General features: G+C 38.2%; 1 protein-coding gene across 2 annotated transcripts in view; it reads left to right on the forward strand.

Moving 5' to 3' along the window:
- col27a1b (collagen, type XXVII, alpha 1b) overlaps nt 1-16,241 on the forward strand; it is a 62,425-nt gene that overhangs the window by 33,465 nt on the left and 12,719 nt on the right. For both annotated transcript variants that reach the window (XM_017412078.3, XM_017412080.3), the window contains exons 13-40: nt 1,558-1,611; nt 2,412-2,456; nt 2,776-2,829; nt 3,057-3,101; nt 3,284-3,337; nt 3,747-3,800; nt 4,653-4,706; nt 4,848-4,901; nt 4,977-5,030; nt 5,113-5,157; nt 6,226-6,279; nt 6,511-6,555; nt 6,720-6,773; nt 6,914-6,967; nt 7,157-7,210; nt 7,535-7,588; nt 9,512-9,565; nt 9,948-9,992; nt 10,669-10,713; nt 10,877-10,930; nt 11,506-11,559; nt 11,646-11,699; nt 12,406-12,459; nt 12,604-12,657; nt 15,365-15,472; nt 15,576-15,629; nt 15,898-16,005; nt 16,088-16,141. In XM_017412078.3, the coding sequence (XP_017267567.1) occupies nt 1,558-1,611; nt 2,412-2,456; nt 2,776-2,829; nt 3,057-3,101; nt 3,284-3,337; nt 3,747-3,800; nt 4,653-4,706; nt 4,848-4,901; nt 4,977-5,030; nt 5,113-5,157; nt 6,226-6,279; nt 6,511-6,555; nt 6,720-6,773; nt 6,914-6,967; nt 7,157-7,210; nt 7,535-7,588; nt 9,512-9,565; nt 9,948-9,992; nt 10,669-10,713; nt 10,877-10,930; nt 11,506-11,559; nt 11,646-11,699; nt 12,406-12,459; nt 12,604-12,657; nt 15,365-15,472; nt 15,576-15,629; nt 15,898-16,005; nt 16,088-16,141 (1,566 nt within the window). The remainder of the gene's footprint in view (nt 1-1,557; nt 1,612-2,411; nt 2,457-2,775; nt 2,830-3,056; nt 3,102-3,283; nt 3,338-3,746; nt 3,801-4,652; nt 4,707-4,847; nt 4,902-4,976; nt 5,031-5,112; nt 5,158-6,225; nt 6,280-6,510; nt 6,556-6,719; nt 6,774-6,913; nt 6,968-7,156; nt 7,211-7,534; nt 7,589-9,511; nt 9,566-9,947; nt 9,993-10,668; nt 10,714-10,876; nt 10,931-11,505; nt 11,560-11,645; nt 11,700-12,405; nt 12,460-12,603; nt 12,658-15,364; nt 15,473-15,575; nt 15,630-15,897; nt 16,006-16,087; nt 16,142-16,241) is intronic.

Here is a 16,241-nt window from a genome sequence, read left to right on the forward strand (position 1 = left end):
GATCGTGCTGAGACATAAGTCCTCTAATCCTGGAGATGTTCTTCAGGTGATAGAAGGCCGACTTTGTGACTGTCTTAATGTGGTTTTGAAGGTTCAGGTCAGAGTCCATCACTACTCCCAGGTTTCGGGCCTGATCACTGGTTTTTAGCTGTAAAGTGGGGGGTATTTATGATCTCTGTGATTAATTAGCTCTGGGTGGCGTTAATTAAGAAGATTTGTTTTGCAGACAGTGTGCTTATTACTGGGCTTGTAATGCATTGGACAGATATGATAATGGGATGTGTTACTTGTGGGTTTGGCCCTCTGGAGGCTTAACCCACAGACGAGGAAAGTCTGTCGTCATCGGCGCCTGGAAGTAAACTTCCCATCGCTCCAGGCTAACATGGAAAATACTGATACTGCACGTAATCACTTGCATACATGGAATATTTCTCAGGCTCAGTGTGGGCTGTACATGATTTCTTAAAGTTGTTATGCAATTATGGTCAGTGACATATGCTGAGGTTTAAAAGTATGCATGTAAAAGCCAAGAAAAAACAACTTGGACAAAATAACTGACCTTACTTTTCACAACAGTGGAAGAAAAATGACAAGTACATGTGCTTTGAAAAACATGAAAATGTGCAAATGCATTTCTCTTGTGTCAGCTGTGCAGATGCTATTAATGTAGTGGCTTTTATTTTGGAGAATGAAAAACTTTACTTAAACACGCGCACACACACACACACACGCATATATATATATATATATATATATATATATATATATATAAATGTATAAAAAAGTTTCTTCAAACTCAGAGAAGAGAGTTGTCGAACTGATCAAACTGAGTAAGTTACTGACGCTTTCAGGGATTCTACAAATCTGTGGTAGACTTCTTGCACTGCACCAGTTACTATTCATTATTCTTCCCACATGTGTCAAATGTTGGCATCTTCTTTCATTGAATTATCTGCTGTCTGTCTTCAGACAGAAAATAAGGGAGATCTTTGCCTTTCTGCCATCTGTCATTTGCGTCCCTGCAGCCCTCTCTTTCTCAAAGCCAACTGTTCAGCTGTGATGTGTGTTGACCTTGGCGTGGTGACAAGCACACGATGAGCGTGTGGCCTCGCGGCTGCGTCACACCTCGTGTTCTGCCTCCATAATGGAACTGGGAAAAAAAAAAAAAGAGCTCAGTCAGCAGTTTTTGGGCCAAGCAGCTTTATTCAGCCATTTAGGCAAGTCCTGGGGGTTTTGGTTTGCAGGCTGCTGAGTGCTCCCTGCCAGCGTGCGCACGCATGGACACTCGAAAACACTCAACCATGGAATTTCCTGACGGTCTCCCAGGAATAAAAGCTCTGGGAGCATATTTAATGGGATTTGCTTGGCTCTACGCTGCAGACTTCTGTTTAGGGATCCAGTTTGCTGATCCCCAATGTTTGTTATAACCACTTAACTGACAAATCATGTGGGATCAAAGTATCCAACAAAAAAATGAGCATTTTGACAATATGAACATGATAATGTCACTCAGCTGTCTTTATGGTTACCTGATGATCTATTTATATGTGCACCTAGGGCTTTCCTGGTGACTTTGGTGAGAGAGGACCTCCTGGCCCTGATGGGAACCCAGTAAGTGGAAAAAAGGAGTTCTATTAATACAATGATATACCCCTTATAGGCCCACAGCATCGCACCTGGCAGAGAATTCATCAAATAACATTTTATTGTCACATAAAAGAACTTATTTAGCAAACAAATACAAAATGCTACTCTGTCACTTCTATTTTTTAGATCATGCATTATCTCTGAAAGGTGCAGAGTAACAAAGTCAGATCTTATTTGCATATTTCTGGACCATTTTATTCTTACACAATACTGGTTGTAAAGCTGTTGTTTGCTCCCCCATCATAATCCACACTGGTATGAGGGCAGCGGCAGCAGTTTCACTCACTGCTCCACTTTCTTTAGTTTGACCCTAACTGTTCGTGACTGACGAGGTCAGTGTTAGACTAAGATTGGCTGACCTCCAAGAGTCTCCTTCAGACCTTCAGACTACATTTCCTCCCTCTCTCTCCAGAGGAAAGACGGGATGTTCCGTTTGGCCTTATTCATCTCTTTTTCATTCAAAGAGAGACCGAGGAGACGGCAGGAAGGCCACACTGTGCACTCCTGTGTCCTCAATTTCTCCACTGTATGCGCAGGTTGGAGAGGATGTTGGTTTGGCGTGTGGCTGTGAAGTAGATTGTTTGGGCAACAAGCCACTCTGTGTCCGGAGCCAAGTCACTAAAATTAGGAGCTGAAACACTTATTGTGTTATCAAAGTATGGGGGGAGAGGGTTTATCAGAGAAAACATAGAAACACACTGTATTCTGCCCATACAGCTCTGCATGCTTTTCTTTAATGTGTATTTTCTCCTGTTTGTTTTCAGGGGGAGCTGGGAGCTCCTGGTCTGTGTGGAGTCAATGGTCTTATTGTGAGTGTTGTTGTATCCATTATTACTTCCACTTTCTTAAGGTAACATTTATTTTTTTTTGATAGCTGTGCTTAAGGATGAGAATGTCTCGTAACATTTGTGGTAATTTCCCACAGAGGTGCACAATCATAGACATTAATGAAGAAGGACGAAGCATCCAGATACCTTCTGTAGTATCAAGAGTGGCAAAAATGATCAATAACTGCCTTATTTTAAAGCGTGTTAGACATAAATATATTTTCATTTCTTGAAAACATTCTGCCTTGGTTATTCACAGTAGCTGGGATTGTGCCCTTTGTGTTTTGTGTGTTGGTTACAGGGAAACATGGGGCCTGTCGGCATCATGGGCTTACCAGGACCTCCAGGACTCAAGGTAGAAGATGCAGTTTTTTTTTTTAATCTGTATTTGGCACTAATTTGATGTTAATTGGGTCTAATATGGCAGATTTAGTTGTTACCTGACACATGGTCAGTGTTAAGATATTTTTTTTCTCCAGTATATAAACCTGGATGACCAGAATAGCTGTGATTGTCCACTAAACATGTTTTATTTTTATTCATCTCATCTTCCTTTTTGTTATCTTTCGTCTTGCATCTAAGGGAGTACCTGGAAATCCAGGGGAACCAGGACTGAAAGGTGATAAGGTGATCAGCACATGACTTTCTCAAATTAATAACCTTCTGTTTTCAATTCTAGATGTCACAAATTCTAAGAACTCTTGACTTCGAAGAAAAAGTGACACAGCATGTCTTACTCAGCACTCAAACCACAAGTTTTTTTATCAGATGTTTGTTTGTTTGTTTTTAATGTGTCTGCTTTATTTAAGGGTGATGTTGGCTTACCAGGAGAGCAGGGGGAGTGTGGATTCAAAGGGGACAAGGTATGTTGGTCTGTGTTCATGTGACACAGTGAATCATTATTTAGGAAGAAGATTGTTGTTGCAGTTCCTCGTTTCTTCTCCCAGATCAGCTCCACACATACTATCCCTGACACAGTCAAAGTGTTTGGGTACACAGGCTGTTAAGACCTGTGGTAAAGTGCATTGTGTTGCTCTCTAAAGTGTTTTTTCCGTGCACACAGTACATTTACTGTTTTCTAAGATGTGATGTGAAGATGTGAAATGGCTTTGAAACAACGGCTCATTGGTGGTTCTGCTTCGGCAATAAACATCTAAAAGCTTCATGTAGAAACCTCTTGCCAAGTACCATGTGTGCTTTTATTTCAGTATTTCTTGCTTTGATATACTTTGTCTTGTACTTGATGATTTTATGGCTCTATTTTTATTTCAGGGCAACCGTGGCTCACCTGGGTTGCCAGGTCCTCGTGGAAAACATGGATCACAGGTATTTTTGTCCCTTTTTCAACCGTGTACCATTTGGGGAAAAAAGTATTAATTTAACTGATTATGCATTTCTGACTACACATGTAGCGTTTTTGGCATTAAAAAGCCATACAGTGTTATTAATACAGCATTTACTGACTTATACCAGATGTAGTTCTCAGAACAACTGCTTTAGAGAGATTCTTTGGATTTTTTCAGATAGAAAGGTTGGCTGCACTGCTTAGTAAATTTTTATACAGAGCTGAGATAAACTTTAAAGAGATGATAGTTTCTTCGTTTTTAGTTTTGAACATTTTTATAAGTTTACAGTTTTGCTCAAGAAAATGAGCTTAAAATATCTTCAAAATTTTGGTTATAAACTAAAATCTTTAGACAACGTTGGTTAAAAATCTTAGTAAAAATCCTCAAATATGGGGTGAGGGACCTTGAAGACCCTCATATTAATAGATGTTGGTATAATTAAACACCGAGACACTGAAAAAGCAAAGTAGTTGGAATGATTTGGGTTTTAAGAGTCAGCTCTTATGATTAAGCACTCTGAATATTCTCAGTGCACTTATCAAATTAGGGATTCTTAAATAAAAAAAACTCAGTCTTCTGCTCTTTCAACAATCATGGCTGTGGTTATAAAAAAACTACAATAAACTAATTCTTTTTTTTTAGTTTTCTGAAGCTTTATAAAAATCTACTACTAAGTTATTCCTTGACCATTTAATTGCTTTTTAGAGATTCTACAAGGAAGATTTTTTTTTTACATAAATTAACAAATTATGATGCTTTTACAAAATGTTTTCATTTTATTTGCTGTGCTGTGAAGTGGTCTTTTGCTTACCGGTATGTTGAAATTTCTTAGGGTAAACCTGGTGAAAAGGGTCCTGATGGTAAACGTGGTCCTCTTGGCCCAGAAGTAAGACTAACTCGTGCCTTCTTTTGTAGTGGAGATTCTGAATCTGTAAAAATAAGTGTAATAAATGAATAAATTCAGTCATATTGTATGTCAGTGCAAAACTGTGAGCATGTAGGTATAAAGCAGATGTGATTTTCACAGGGCTTCCCGGGTGACATTGGCCCACCAGGACAAAATGGCCCTGAGGGACCGAAGGTTGGTAACGTAACATGAACTCATTTCTGTCATGAAAAATGAAATGAATTTTCACCTTCAGTGCTTTATCCACAGGGAATAGAAGGGACAAGAGGTTTGCCAGGTCCGGCAGGAAAACCTGGCCCTCAGGTGGGATTAACTTATTCTGGAAACGAGCTAAATATAAATGATGTGTATTTTCCTTTAACATGAGCGCCGCTCTTTTTCTCAGGGTGATCCGGGACCAGTTGGGCCAGCAGGACCCGCCGGAGCCGAGGTGAGTGCTGATTGAAGGAGCCCTGCAAATGACCCAGTCAGGAGTTTCACACAAATGCCACAAAATGTGCTGCACACCAGTGGTTCTGTCTAAATTTAGGTTTGGATGACTGAGCAGTTACAGTCTGTAGGTCTGGCAGACCGATTCTTCCATTGTTTTAAACTTTGTGTCCTATTGGCTGCTGTGAGCTCATTTTACCCAGACTGGTCAGCAAATTGCTACGACGTTTTCTACCATAAACACATCGCTCACAATCACAAACAGAAGCAAAGCAAATTTTAAAGCAAAACCTTGATGACTGAATGAATTTTAAGCTGAATCCATGAGATGAATCCATTTCAATTCCCCTATTTTTACAAACTGCTGTCTACCTAAACGTTACCCAGTTCCCCTATGATACCATGCCATTTAAGTTTGTTGAATTATATATTATTATCAATAGTGTCAAAAACTTTTTTATCCTTGATAATTCAGTATCACAGGTACTTAATTGAAAGATGATCAAATATTTACAAAAAGGTGCTTTATTTTTTTCTCCACTATTCTTCACTGTAATAATATTTTATATCAGTATTTGGACATAGGCAGAAAGTAGAGAAAGGAAGATAAATTGTGACTTTCTAAAAGAAAAGCTGGATAATTTTGAACTATTTTATCATAATTAAAATTCACAAAGAGTATATTTGTTCAAAGGTGTGTTTGAAAGCAGTCATCTGAGAGTTAACTACAGAAAACACTTTCCCTGGGCAGCTCTTCTTTTGCTGAGCTTGACTTCAGTTGGCCATCTTTTCCCAAAAGTCACAAATGATAACTGAAAATAAACAGAAATGACCAAGAAGTTTTAGGATAAGAAGTGAAAAGAAGCCTTTGATGCCGGATAGTCCGCTTTGTTATCTGGATCAACAAATTTCACAAAGGGATATTTCTGCTTTTTTTTTTTTTTTTTTTGTGAGTCAGCCTCATAGGGGGCAGCAGACTGACACACTGCACCTTCTACTTGAGGAATAAAGTTTATTGTTAATTACGTGGAGCTGCTGTACGGGTTTCTCATTTTCACTTTCTGTTCAGGGCAGGCCTGGGAGGCAAGGATTCCCTGGACCGACAGGCCCAGACGGACCCAAGGTCAGACTTAACAGTCCCACAATAACCGCTGAGCTCCTGTCATCCTTAAATGAACATTCTCTCCCTGGTTCTTTTTTATGATAATGTAACGTCTGAATATGTGTAAATTAGATGTTAATTCTCTGCTACCACAGGGGAACTGACTTCTAAGCCCATTTCAACAGAAGTGAACTGAAAAAACGAAACGCCTGAATAAGTTTGTGAAATGCTAATTTAGCTGCTTTGCTGTAGGGTGAGCTGGGGATAACTGGCGAGGTCGGGAAGCTTGGCGAGAAGGTAAAGGATTCCTCTCCTCTTTTTCTCATTTATGTTTGATGCTTGTTGTGTTTCTCTGTTTTCTTGGAGCCCCTGAGATGAGCGGCCATTAATGAGAAGCCTATAATGAAGTTCACATACTGTAACTAAGACAAATATAAGAGGCTGTGTTTTCTCTCCTTCAGGGACTGCTGGGTTTTATCGGGCCCGTTGGAGAGTTGGGTATCGCAGGAGAAAAGGTTACCACAGTCTCATTTAGTCCTACTTTACTGACATTTCTTCAGTGTCAGCTCTTCAAACCATTACACTACTAATCAGGGCAGTTTAAAGATAAATATTTTAAAAGTCAATTCATTAATTTTGGTTTTTGGTTCCTCAGGGGGATCGAGGTAAAATGGGTGTCCCCGGGCCTCCAGGTGAACCAGGTCCGATGGTAAGGAGTAAGTCTGGATCCCACCTCTCATAACAGGGAGCATTCAGGTCCACATCTGTCAGGGATGTGGGTGTGATTCGTTCAGAAAGACTGAATCTAATTTTGGTCAAAATTCTGAGAGTTGATTTTAAAATGAATTTATTTCAATGAATCCTTGAGATTTAATTAGTATGATGTTGCATCTGTCAGGGTCACACTGGAATGCCTGGAGAGGCAGGACCACCTGGACCACAGGGGATCCCAGTAAGTTAATCATTATCAGAGGTTTATGTGTACTGAAAATCAACCAGGCCTTACAAGGATAAGGAACTCGCTCCATCCTTCATTTAAGCTGCTACTCTGAAGCTGCTCTTTCTAAGCTTTAAATGAGCACTCAAAGCAGCTTTTAATATGTTATAAAACCTTCAAAATGCTCAGTAAATGGGAGGCTTAAAAACAAATATTGTACTTTATATCACCTTTTTCTTCTCTGTACATTTACTATCTTCCTGTTACTAAAGATAAGGAGACTGGTCATTGCATCTCATTTTTTATTAACTCAAAGAATAATTTTTCACACACATGCAGGGGCCTCTTGGTTCACAAGGTTCTGCTGGCATTAGAGGACCCAAAGGCAGGAGGGTGAGTCACTCTAATCAGTATTTAAATATTGCTTAATCAGTAGATTGCATTTCTTTATGGTTTCCTAACAAATAATGGAAGAAAATGGGCATAATTCAGTCTACAAGTAGTTAGTGGAGTTTGTACCATTTTTTAAATGATTAATTGGGTTAATTTGTGTTTATTTTGCTACTTCAGTCCAAACTGAAATATTTGAGCAGTTTTTAGATAAATACAAAAAAAGGGAATTTGTTCAACAAGATGCTTTGTAGTGAGGTCTTGGAAACTATCTACAGCAGGGTACTAATATAATATCTGTCTGTCAAACTGTTATTTTTGGTATTTTTAATGGTTTTGCCCAAATAAATCTGAATAAACTTTGTCTTTGTGATGGTTTGCCTATAGATTCTAAGTAAATTGGTTTACTTTACAAAGTTTTTTGTGATATGTTGACACAACACTGGTTCATTCATTGGTTTTAGGATCTTTGTGATGTCGGAATGATTCACAGATCAGAGTTAACTGGTTTAACAAACAAAACATTCCTCTGAAAATGGTCAGAACCTTCAAAAAAACCCTTGGAAAGCCTGCAGAAATTCTGACGACACCCACGTTAAAAGATTACAGGAAAGTCAGGCTTCTTGCAAGCAACATTTAAAAAAAATGAAGACTGACTCAAGACAGCACTGAACGCAGAAGCACTTTCAAGCTTAAATACATGACAATGTAGCATTTGAGTGCCTTGAGAGTTATATTGCATCAATAATCACCGCAGGACTTTTGCAAGGAGTAGATTTTGCCTGTTTTCTAAAGCCAGGTAATAACTTTGTTTTTGGTTAGACAAAACCTACCCAAGTTCAGTAAGCTGAATTAATCTCTCAACAAATTGACATTTGCAAGCTATTTTCAAGCTTCACATGATGCAGTTCTATTTGCAAGCCTGTTATTACTGTCATTTCATCTCGTGTTTCCACTGCTGATTAAAATGGGTGAATTCCAAGCTCGTGTGCTTGAAGGGATCTAGAAAAAGAAAAAGAGCCTAACTCTGGGAGAATGGAAAGTAAAAGTCTGCACTGAAAACATGTAGTCTGAATATATTTGCTTTAAAATGTTAGCTCTCCCATTATGTCTAAGTTTAAAGGCTAATGAAACAAGAAATTCCCCCATAATGTACAAAATACTAGCTCTTAAATAAATTCAATGGATTTCTTCTTTCGCAGCTAATTATTGATATCTCTGCAGAAAGATGGTAATTTATTGATAAAATTATTCCAAAAAACCTTTTCACTAGTTATTAAGAAGTGTTTTATATTAACATTATTTTTGCTTCAAGTTCAAAACTCTCACTTTAAAATTATATTGGTCATCAGCTGGTTAAAGCTTCGACGGGGTTACACAAAATTAAACCCAATTTAGTCCCTAAGCAACAATTTTGAACACATATGTCTGTTATTACCATTAGACAAAGAGCATCTCAAGGCCTTATGTAGGTAGGAGCTATATTTTCCCCTGCTTACATCCCTTATATAAGATGCTTTTAAGACCATCTAACAAAAAGCTCTGGTGTTGTTCAAGTGAATAGTTCAGCTCAGTTTTAAAGTCTAGAGTGAATCAGCGACAAGACTTCTTTCCAATTATCCCACTGTGAAGGCAATACCACAGTTATGATTGTGGAAAAGTGGGGACAAAGTTGTGCGCAGCGGGGACCTGGGACACTGCAGAGAAAAACTGTAGATGTGAAGTTATTGCTAAATAGTTCCAGTCTTTGATGATGTCTCTGCAGTGTGGGGAAAAAAAAACAAAGTAGACAACAAATCCAAAAGCACCGCCTCCAGTCTTTCATGCTCAACTAAAGAAAATGGAGATTAAAGAACAAAAGTATAATTTTTTTAAAATAAAAACTTTATAGAGGTGCTTATTAATGATAAATATTTATTTTCACAGGGTCCACGAGGCCCTGATGGTCCCATGGGGGAGCTGGGGACTACAGGGGTCAAGGTGAGCGCTCAGTCACAGAGTCAAAAGTGAAAACTGCTAACATGTTCAAGACGTGTCTAATTGTTGGTAATGTTGTTTTAAAGTCACTTGGAGAAACACTCGGCTTTAAGATTTCTAGCTGCGCTCATTAAAAATGTCTCAAAGATAAAGAAAATGACCCAAAATTGTGGCGACAAAAAGAAATCTTACCAGTTATTAGCTGCTGTAATTACTGACTATTTTTAACGTCTGAAGGATATTTTGAAGACATGTTCCATAACTGCACGTTTAAAAGGAGAATCTTTACATTATTAATGGTGCTGATGGCTCTTGGCAGTTGGACACTTTTTAACTGCAGGCTGAATTTCAGAAAGCTCGTTTAACTGATGGCTTTTCTTCGCAGGGTTCTGATGGTCCACCAGGAAAATTGGGTCTCCCTGGGGAGGTGGTGAGAAAAATTCAATACTTTTCTCTCCGAGCAGAAATTATTTTATTCCATGCACCAGTCCTGGTTACAGCTGGACATTTCAAAGCTCTTAAGGTTGAAGAATAGCTGCACACATTAGAAAGAATATAAATCTGATAGTGTATAAGTTGTGATTTTGATGTTAAACACAAAAATTTGGTTTGTCTCTCTCTCTGCGTTATAATAAACAAAATCTGCAGGTGTTTTTAAAATTAATTATTATTTTCCACGATTTAACAAAAAAAAGTCTAAGGAAGGTGCAGAATAATTTGGTGTGATTTCTTTTTAAGATTTAAAAAACTTTATTTTACCAATTAAAAGCATATTAATGTAATCCAACAGGTGAAAGTATCTATTATTTCACATTTGTTAAGTGCCTTTGAGATGTGGAATGCTGCTTTGATTATAAAGGTAATTTAAGGATTTTAATTTAGGCTACAGTATGTTTGATTATGATTGTCTGTTAAGATAATTAACAGATAGTTAAAATAATACACTTTTTTTTAATTTACTTTGATTTTCTACAACATGAAAATTTATTATGTGAAACCAAAGTAACTAAATGGAGCAGATCAGTGTCCTGTTTTTACACTGACTGAATCCATTCATATGTGTCTCATTAACTTATTTTTTCTCTTTGTGTCTGTTTTTCCTGAAGGGAAGACTTGGTGAGCCGGGTGAAGCTGGGTCAAAGGGATTTCCAGTAAGTGGCTGGGACTAACAAAGTCTTCTTGTCAGTTTTTAATTAGATGGGGACACGTTTCACACAAAAGTTATGAATTAAACAGACTTGTATGATGCACATTTTTCTCCTTTTGCTTTTAATATTTTAATATGAATACACACACTTCATGCATTATTTTCAGGGTGTTCAGGGGCCCTCAGGACTTCCAGGAGCCAAAGGATTTGCTGGAGAACCAGTAAGTTTATTATTGTTTAGTATTTTGGCCCCCCTAGTTAAGAAATAATTTTAGCTTTTGCAACAGAGACATCTTCTTTCAACTTTTTATGCTATAAAATATTAAGATTTGTTCCCAGAAAGAACTTAAGTATCCCTATTTTGCACTTTTCAACTTGCTCATACATAAATTTCATTTTAAAAACTCTTTTTTTCAGCTTTTCGTAGAAACCTTTATTCTGCTGGAAAAGCTCAGAGCAGCCTAATCCTTTTTCTCTGCTACTGTCCAAGACTCCTGGACACGAGCAACTAAGATAATTTGATTTGCACCATTTCTTTCCTGTAGAAGCAGCTTTATCGTCGTCTAAATGTATCTCAATAACAGCCAGTCAGTTTTAATCACTTTCAGAAGCTTTGGCTCATTGTTTGAAAGATTCTTAGCTCTTCAGATCAAGTTATCTCTACAAATCCACACTTTCAATTGAGCGCTTATCTCTTTTCACATTTTTCTTCTTTACTGTCACTACATGAGGTGTTGCTCCGATACTAGAAAATGTTCCTAACTCTTTTATTGATGCTGCTGCTTTGCTGCTGCAGGGACCAGCAGGTCCAGCAGGAGGGACTGGGCCACTGGGGGCAATGGGGCCGATGGTGAGTTGATCACACAACTCGTGTTAGAGCTTGCGTTGAGCTTGACATCAGCACAAAATAACAAAGGCTGTCGCTGTTTCTGACAGGGGCCCCCTGGTAAAGCTGGAGAGAGAGGACCGCCTGGTGAACCTGGAGAGAAGGTGGGGAAAACCATGCATGAGAAATGAAACCTTCAGCTACAGTTTTTCCTGCAATTAAAACCCACGTAGGGTTTTAAGTCCTTTATTGAATTAAATGACATTTGTGCCTCAATCATAGAACATGGGTGCAATACAAGCACAGAAACTATATTCTCAACAAACAACATTCTTCAGATTATTGTGTGGATGCTGAGTCAGCATTCACACTCTTGGTAAAAAGGCCTCATTGCTTTTTACAGTTTGGACGAAGGAGCTTCTCTGTTTTTCTCTGTATGTTTAGTCTGATGGTGCTGATTTAATTTATAATCCTTCAAAAGAACATGCAGCTCTCCACAAACTAAGCTCACTGCTTTGCTGCTGAATTCAGTGAGTAAACACTTAAAAGTCCATATGTTGGTGAAAACCTCACAGTTTTACCATGTGTTGACATGACAGACTCCTTAATCTTTCACAAACTCCGCTAACAGTGAAGAGACTCGTTGCAACACAGAGGCTAAAGGAAACACTGAGTAGATTTCAAATTAAAAGCACAGGTAAACCATTTTTAAAATAAAAGCAGTGATGTTTTGATTCATTTTGGATTTTGGATTTTTCGTTGACCTGTGGGCTGACTGGATATAGCTAACGGTCCTGTGTGTGTTATAAGGAGTTTGTCATCGAGAAATCAACATCCTTATCGTCATATTTTCGTTTCTCTGTTTCTCAGGGTTCTGTTGGTCCACCTGGCACCATCGGGGAGCAGGGTTTGATTGGCCAGAGAGTGAGTATTCACTGCTTTCTTTCTTTAAACATCACTGGATGCATCCTAGAAACCTGTCAGCAATAATTAGCAACATTAACAAAATATTTAACCTGTTCTACACGGTGTAAAATAAGCCACATCAGTGTTCTTCTTGTCTGTCAGGGTGAGACGGGCATGGATGGAGAGGTTGGACCAAGTGGACCTAATGGAGTAAAGGCAAGTTTAAATACAAAACAAGTTGTTTGTTTTTCAGCTCCGACTGATTCTGCAAACCTGATGGGCTCTCCTTTTCATTTCAGTAAACTTTCCACTGAAGCAGCTTTTATTTTGTCACATTTTAGTCTGCATTGTGTTGACACTCTATAAAAAGAAAAACATATTTTGAGAGCTCCGCTGTCTGCCAAGCAGTGCAACAAAACTAAAATAGTTTCTGTTTACAGCAGAGCCAAACTGCCGAAAGTATTAGACTGTAAGAGTCAACCTGAGAGTTTCATGCTGCACAAAATGTTTTCAGTTTTTCTGGAGAGTAACTGATGTGAGTCTCAGTGCAGCACCTGGTGGAAATCATTTGATGGCTGTGCAGCGTTGCTCTTATTTGGGGATTAAAAATCGGTGCAAAAATTGATCTCTTCCTTTTTATTTTCATGTTGTGAAAACACTATGCAATGCCAAATATATCATAATTGTCACCCTCCACCAAAGGTGAAGGTGGAGTAATAATGTGTGTGCATGTGCTCATTTAGCTGTACTGTTAGTAAAATATAGTGAACTTCTGAATGGATTTTAATGAAACTTTCCGAAAGTAATCAGTGGATGTACATCTACAACTGATTAACTTTTGGAGTCAACCCAAATCAAAATGGCCACCACGGCTATTTAAACTTAAGCTGCACAAAAGCAGCTATACCTCTGTAAGTTTTACAGATACTAAGCTAAAATCAGACGTTTCAAGGCTAGTAAAAATATCTCTATATACTTTTCATGTACATACATTTTGTGTAGAGGGAAGTCAGATGAATTTTAATTAGTGTGAAATTTAAAAAAACTAAGTTTGTTTTGAAAAGAACATTTCAGAGCACCCTTTGAAACATCCATTTATGAAGAGACATCTGTCAAGATTTTTTTTTTAATCTTCTGCAGTTTTTGGTCTCAAATGACATTTTAATCACGTCTGCTTCTGTTTTTATGTACAGATTGGCTAAATGGTTTCTTGACTGTGCTCATGTGCTTCACTCTCTTTGTTTGCTTGCTCATTAGTTTTTCATTACATTTCTTATGGTTTATACAGAAACCATTTTATGGAATTACTGTGAAGTTCCACAACATTTATTTTCTTAGAAGGAAAAGAGGCTTTTACGTTTTAAAAAGTTAAACGGACAGACAGTGTCTTTCAGTAAAATTGCATCAGAGCTGAAGTTCTGGCCTACTTTCTGATGACACGTAACGCTCTGGGACTATAAACACCTTGAACAACATGTCAAGTCCTATTCCTGTATTTTTATCTTTTGAAATGGCTCCAATTCACAGCCTGCTGTGTCAAACTAATAAATAAGTCATGCTTGTGTGTCATTCTGGCTCAACGGCTGCAGCTCTTTGTTTACACGCCTGAGCTGTCACTGGAGAAACTTCAGCTGTAGCTCAGAACACTGCAGCAGAACTTTTTGTTCAAGGTCTGTGAATAATGGATAAAATGTAGGATTTTATTTGTAGATTTCAACACTCAGGAATGAAACTCCCCCAGACTGGTAAATAATAACTTCATGTTATACATCAAGATCTCCAGACTCATTGGATGAGGCCTTATTAGCTGTATTAATGATGAAAATGACAGAATGTAAAACAGTAGAGCTATTTGAAAAAGGTAGGTTAAGTTTTTGTTATAAAACATAAAAAAATGACTTTTCAATCTAGAAAGCAATATAAAAGTAACAGCTTTTGTACAGATAGGCTATTTATATAAATTAGTGTTCAAAGCAGTCTCTAATTTTAACAAATAAAATGTTTTTTTTTTTTATAACCTGATTCATTTTTTTTTATCACCTGCTGCCAAAGGCGAAAAGGCAATAATGTTTTTGCCTGTGTCTATGTGCGTGTTTGTCTGTTGTGTTAGCAACATATCTGATCAACCACTAAATAGATTTTAATGAAGCTCTCGTGAAGTAATTAACTGTTGGAGTCCACCACATTCAGGATGGCCGCCACAACTAACTGATCTCAGAAGATACAAAAATATCTGTAAATCAAGTTTTACAGATATTGGGTGAAGATTTGGTGTTTTAGTGGCTGAGACTAATTCACAACACAAACTGTACATTGCTTAAAATGTTGGCATTAGCTGTTGACATAGGTCCTGTTTGTCTATTTGCAAAATATCTCATGAGCCACTGGATTTTAATAAAACTCTCAGAAATCATTGGTTGTGCATCTGCATCTGAATAACCTTCGGAGTCAACCCAATACAAGATGGCCGCTACAGCTAAGTGAACTTAGCCAACATAATACTGGCTAACTTTGTTAAATTAACCAACATTGAGCTAAGGTTTGATATGGTTGTAGCTGTAAGTCATCCTCAACACGTACTCTGAGTGATAACAGATTTCACAATCTCACATGAGATCCTGCATTATGTCATTCACAAGGTTTGATCAAAACAACTTTAACTCTATCCCTTCTAACCATACGATGATCTTAGGGTAACATTCTGGCATAAGAGGTGGCGGGTGATATGCATTACTTCAAGTATTTTATTTGTTAATATTCATTTTGCAGCTTGTTGTTTTAAACATGGTTTTTAGTTATTACCTAAAAAAGGACAACAGGCCAGAATTTTTTCTAAGGCTTCTTGTGATTATTGCAAGAAAAACAAGTGCAGTTTAAATCAAAGGTGCCACCCTTTCTATTGCACTTGTATTACTCTCCCCAGGGTGAGAAGGGAGATCCTGGCCCAGAGGGCAACCCTGGAGACAGAGGTGAAATTGGCCTGAAAGGAAAGGAAGGTCCACCTGGCCCACCTGGTCTTGTGGGGGTGAGGGTGAGTTCCTCAGCAGCCGTCTTCAAATTTCTTTCACTTCTAATAAAAACAGCTTCTTTTTTTTTTGTCCACTTAAACCCCTCTTTTGATTTTCTTTGACCAGGGTCAGGAGGGCAAACCTGGCAAAATTGGGGAAAGCGGAAAGCCAGGGGAGAAGGTTTGTCAGTTCACTCGCTTGGCTCTAAGCACTGCTTTCATTTTTTCAGGTGCCCCTCAGTTTTAGTCTTTTGTACAGGGAGTTGAATATTTCTCTGCTGCACTTGTAAACAAACTGTGAGGTCAGTAACCTTCTTACGAGAAGTGTTTGAAATGCTTGTCAAATAGAGTTTTAGGACTTTTAGCATTAGATGTTTGAATCGTCGGATTCCTCTCACAGCCGTTCCAGCATGTTTGTACATGCCTGATCATTAGTGGCCTTTCTCCAGGGGAGCAAAGGTCAGCAAGGCCATTTGGGTGAGACTGGTCCAATTGGTGAGCCGGGGGAGCCGGGATTTGTTGGGCAGAAAGGAGCGAGAGGAACCATTGGGCCGGTGGTATGAGCTCAACACCAACTGAAAGATTTAATTGGTTCCTGTGTATGAGCAGGAATTTTATATATATTTATTATTACTCCAGGGTGCTCCAGGGACAATGGGCCAACAAAGTGATCCGGGCACAGCAGGTTATGAGGTAAGCACTGAATTTCAAGCATGTAGTTGCTGAATGTTATAAAAAACCTTTTAGAAAATCAACCAAAGGTCTAGTTTTTATAGTTGAAATCTTTAGACTT

The sequence above is a fragment of the Kryptolebias marmoratus genome, linkage group LG1 (assembly GCF_001649575.2).
Source record: "Kryptolebias marmoratus isolate JLee-2015 linkage group LG1, ASM164957v2, whole genome shotgun sequence".
Lineage (NCBI taxonomy): Eukaryota > Metazoa > Chordata > Actinopteri > Cyprinodontiformes > Rivulidae > Kryptolebias > Kryptolebias marmoratus.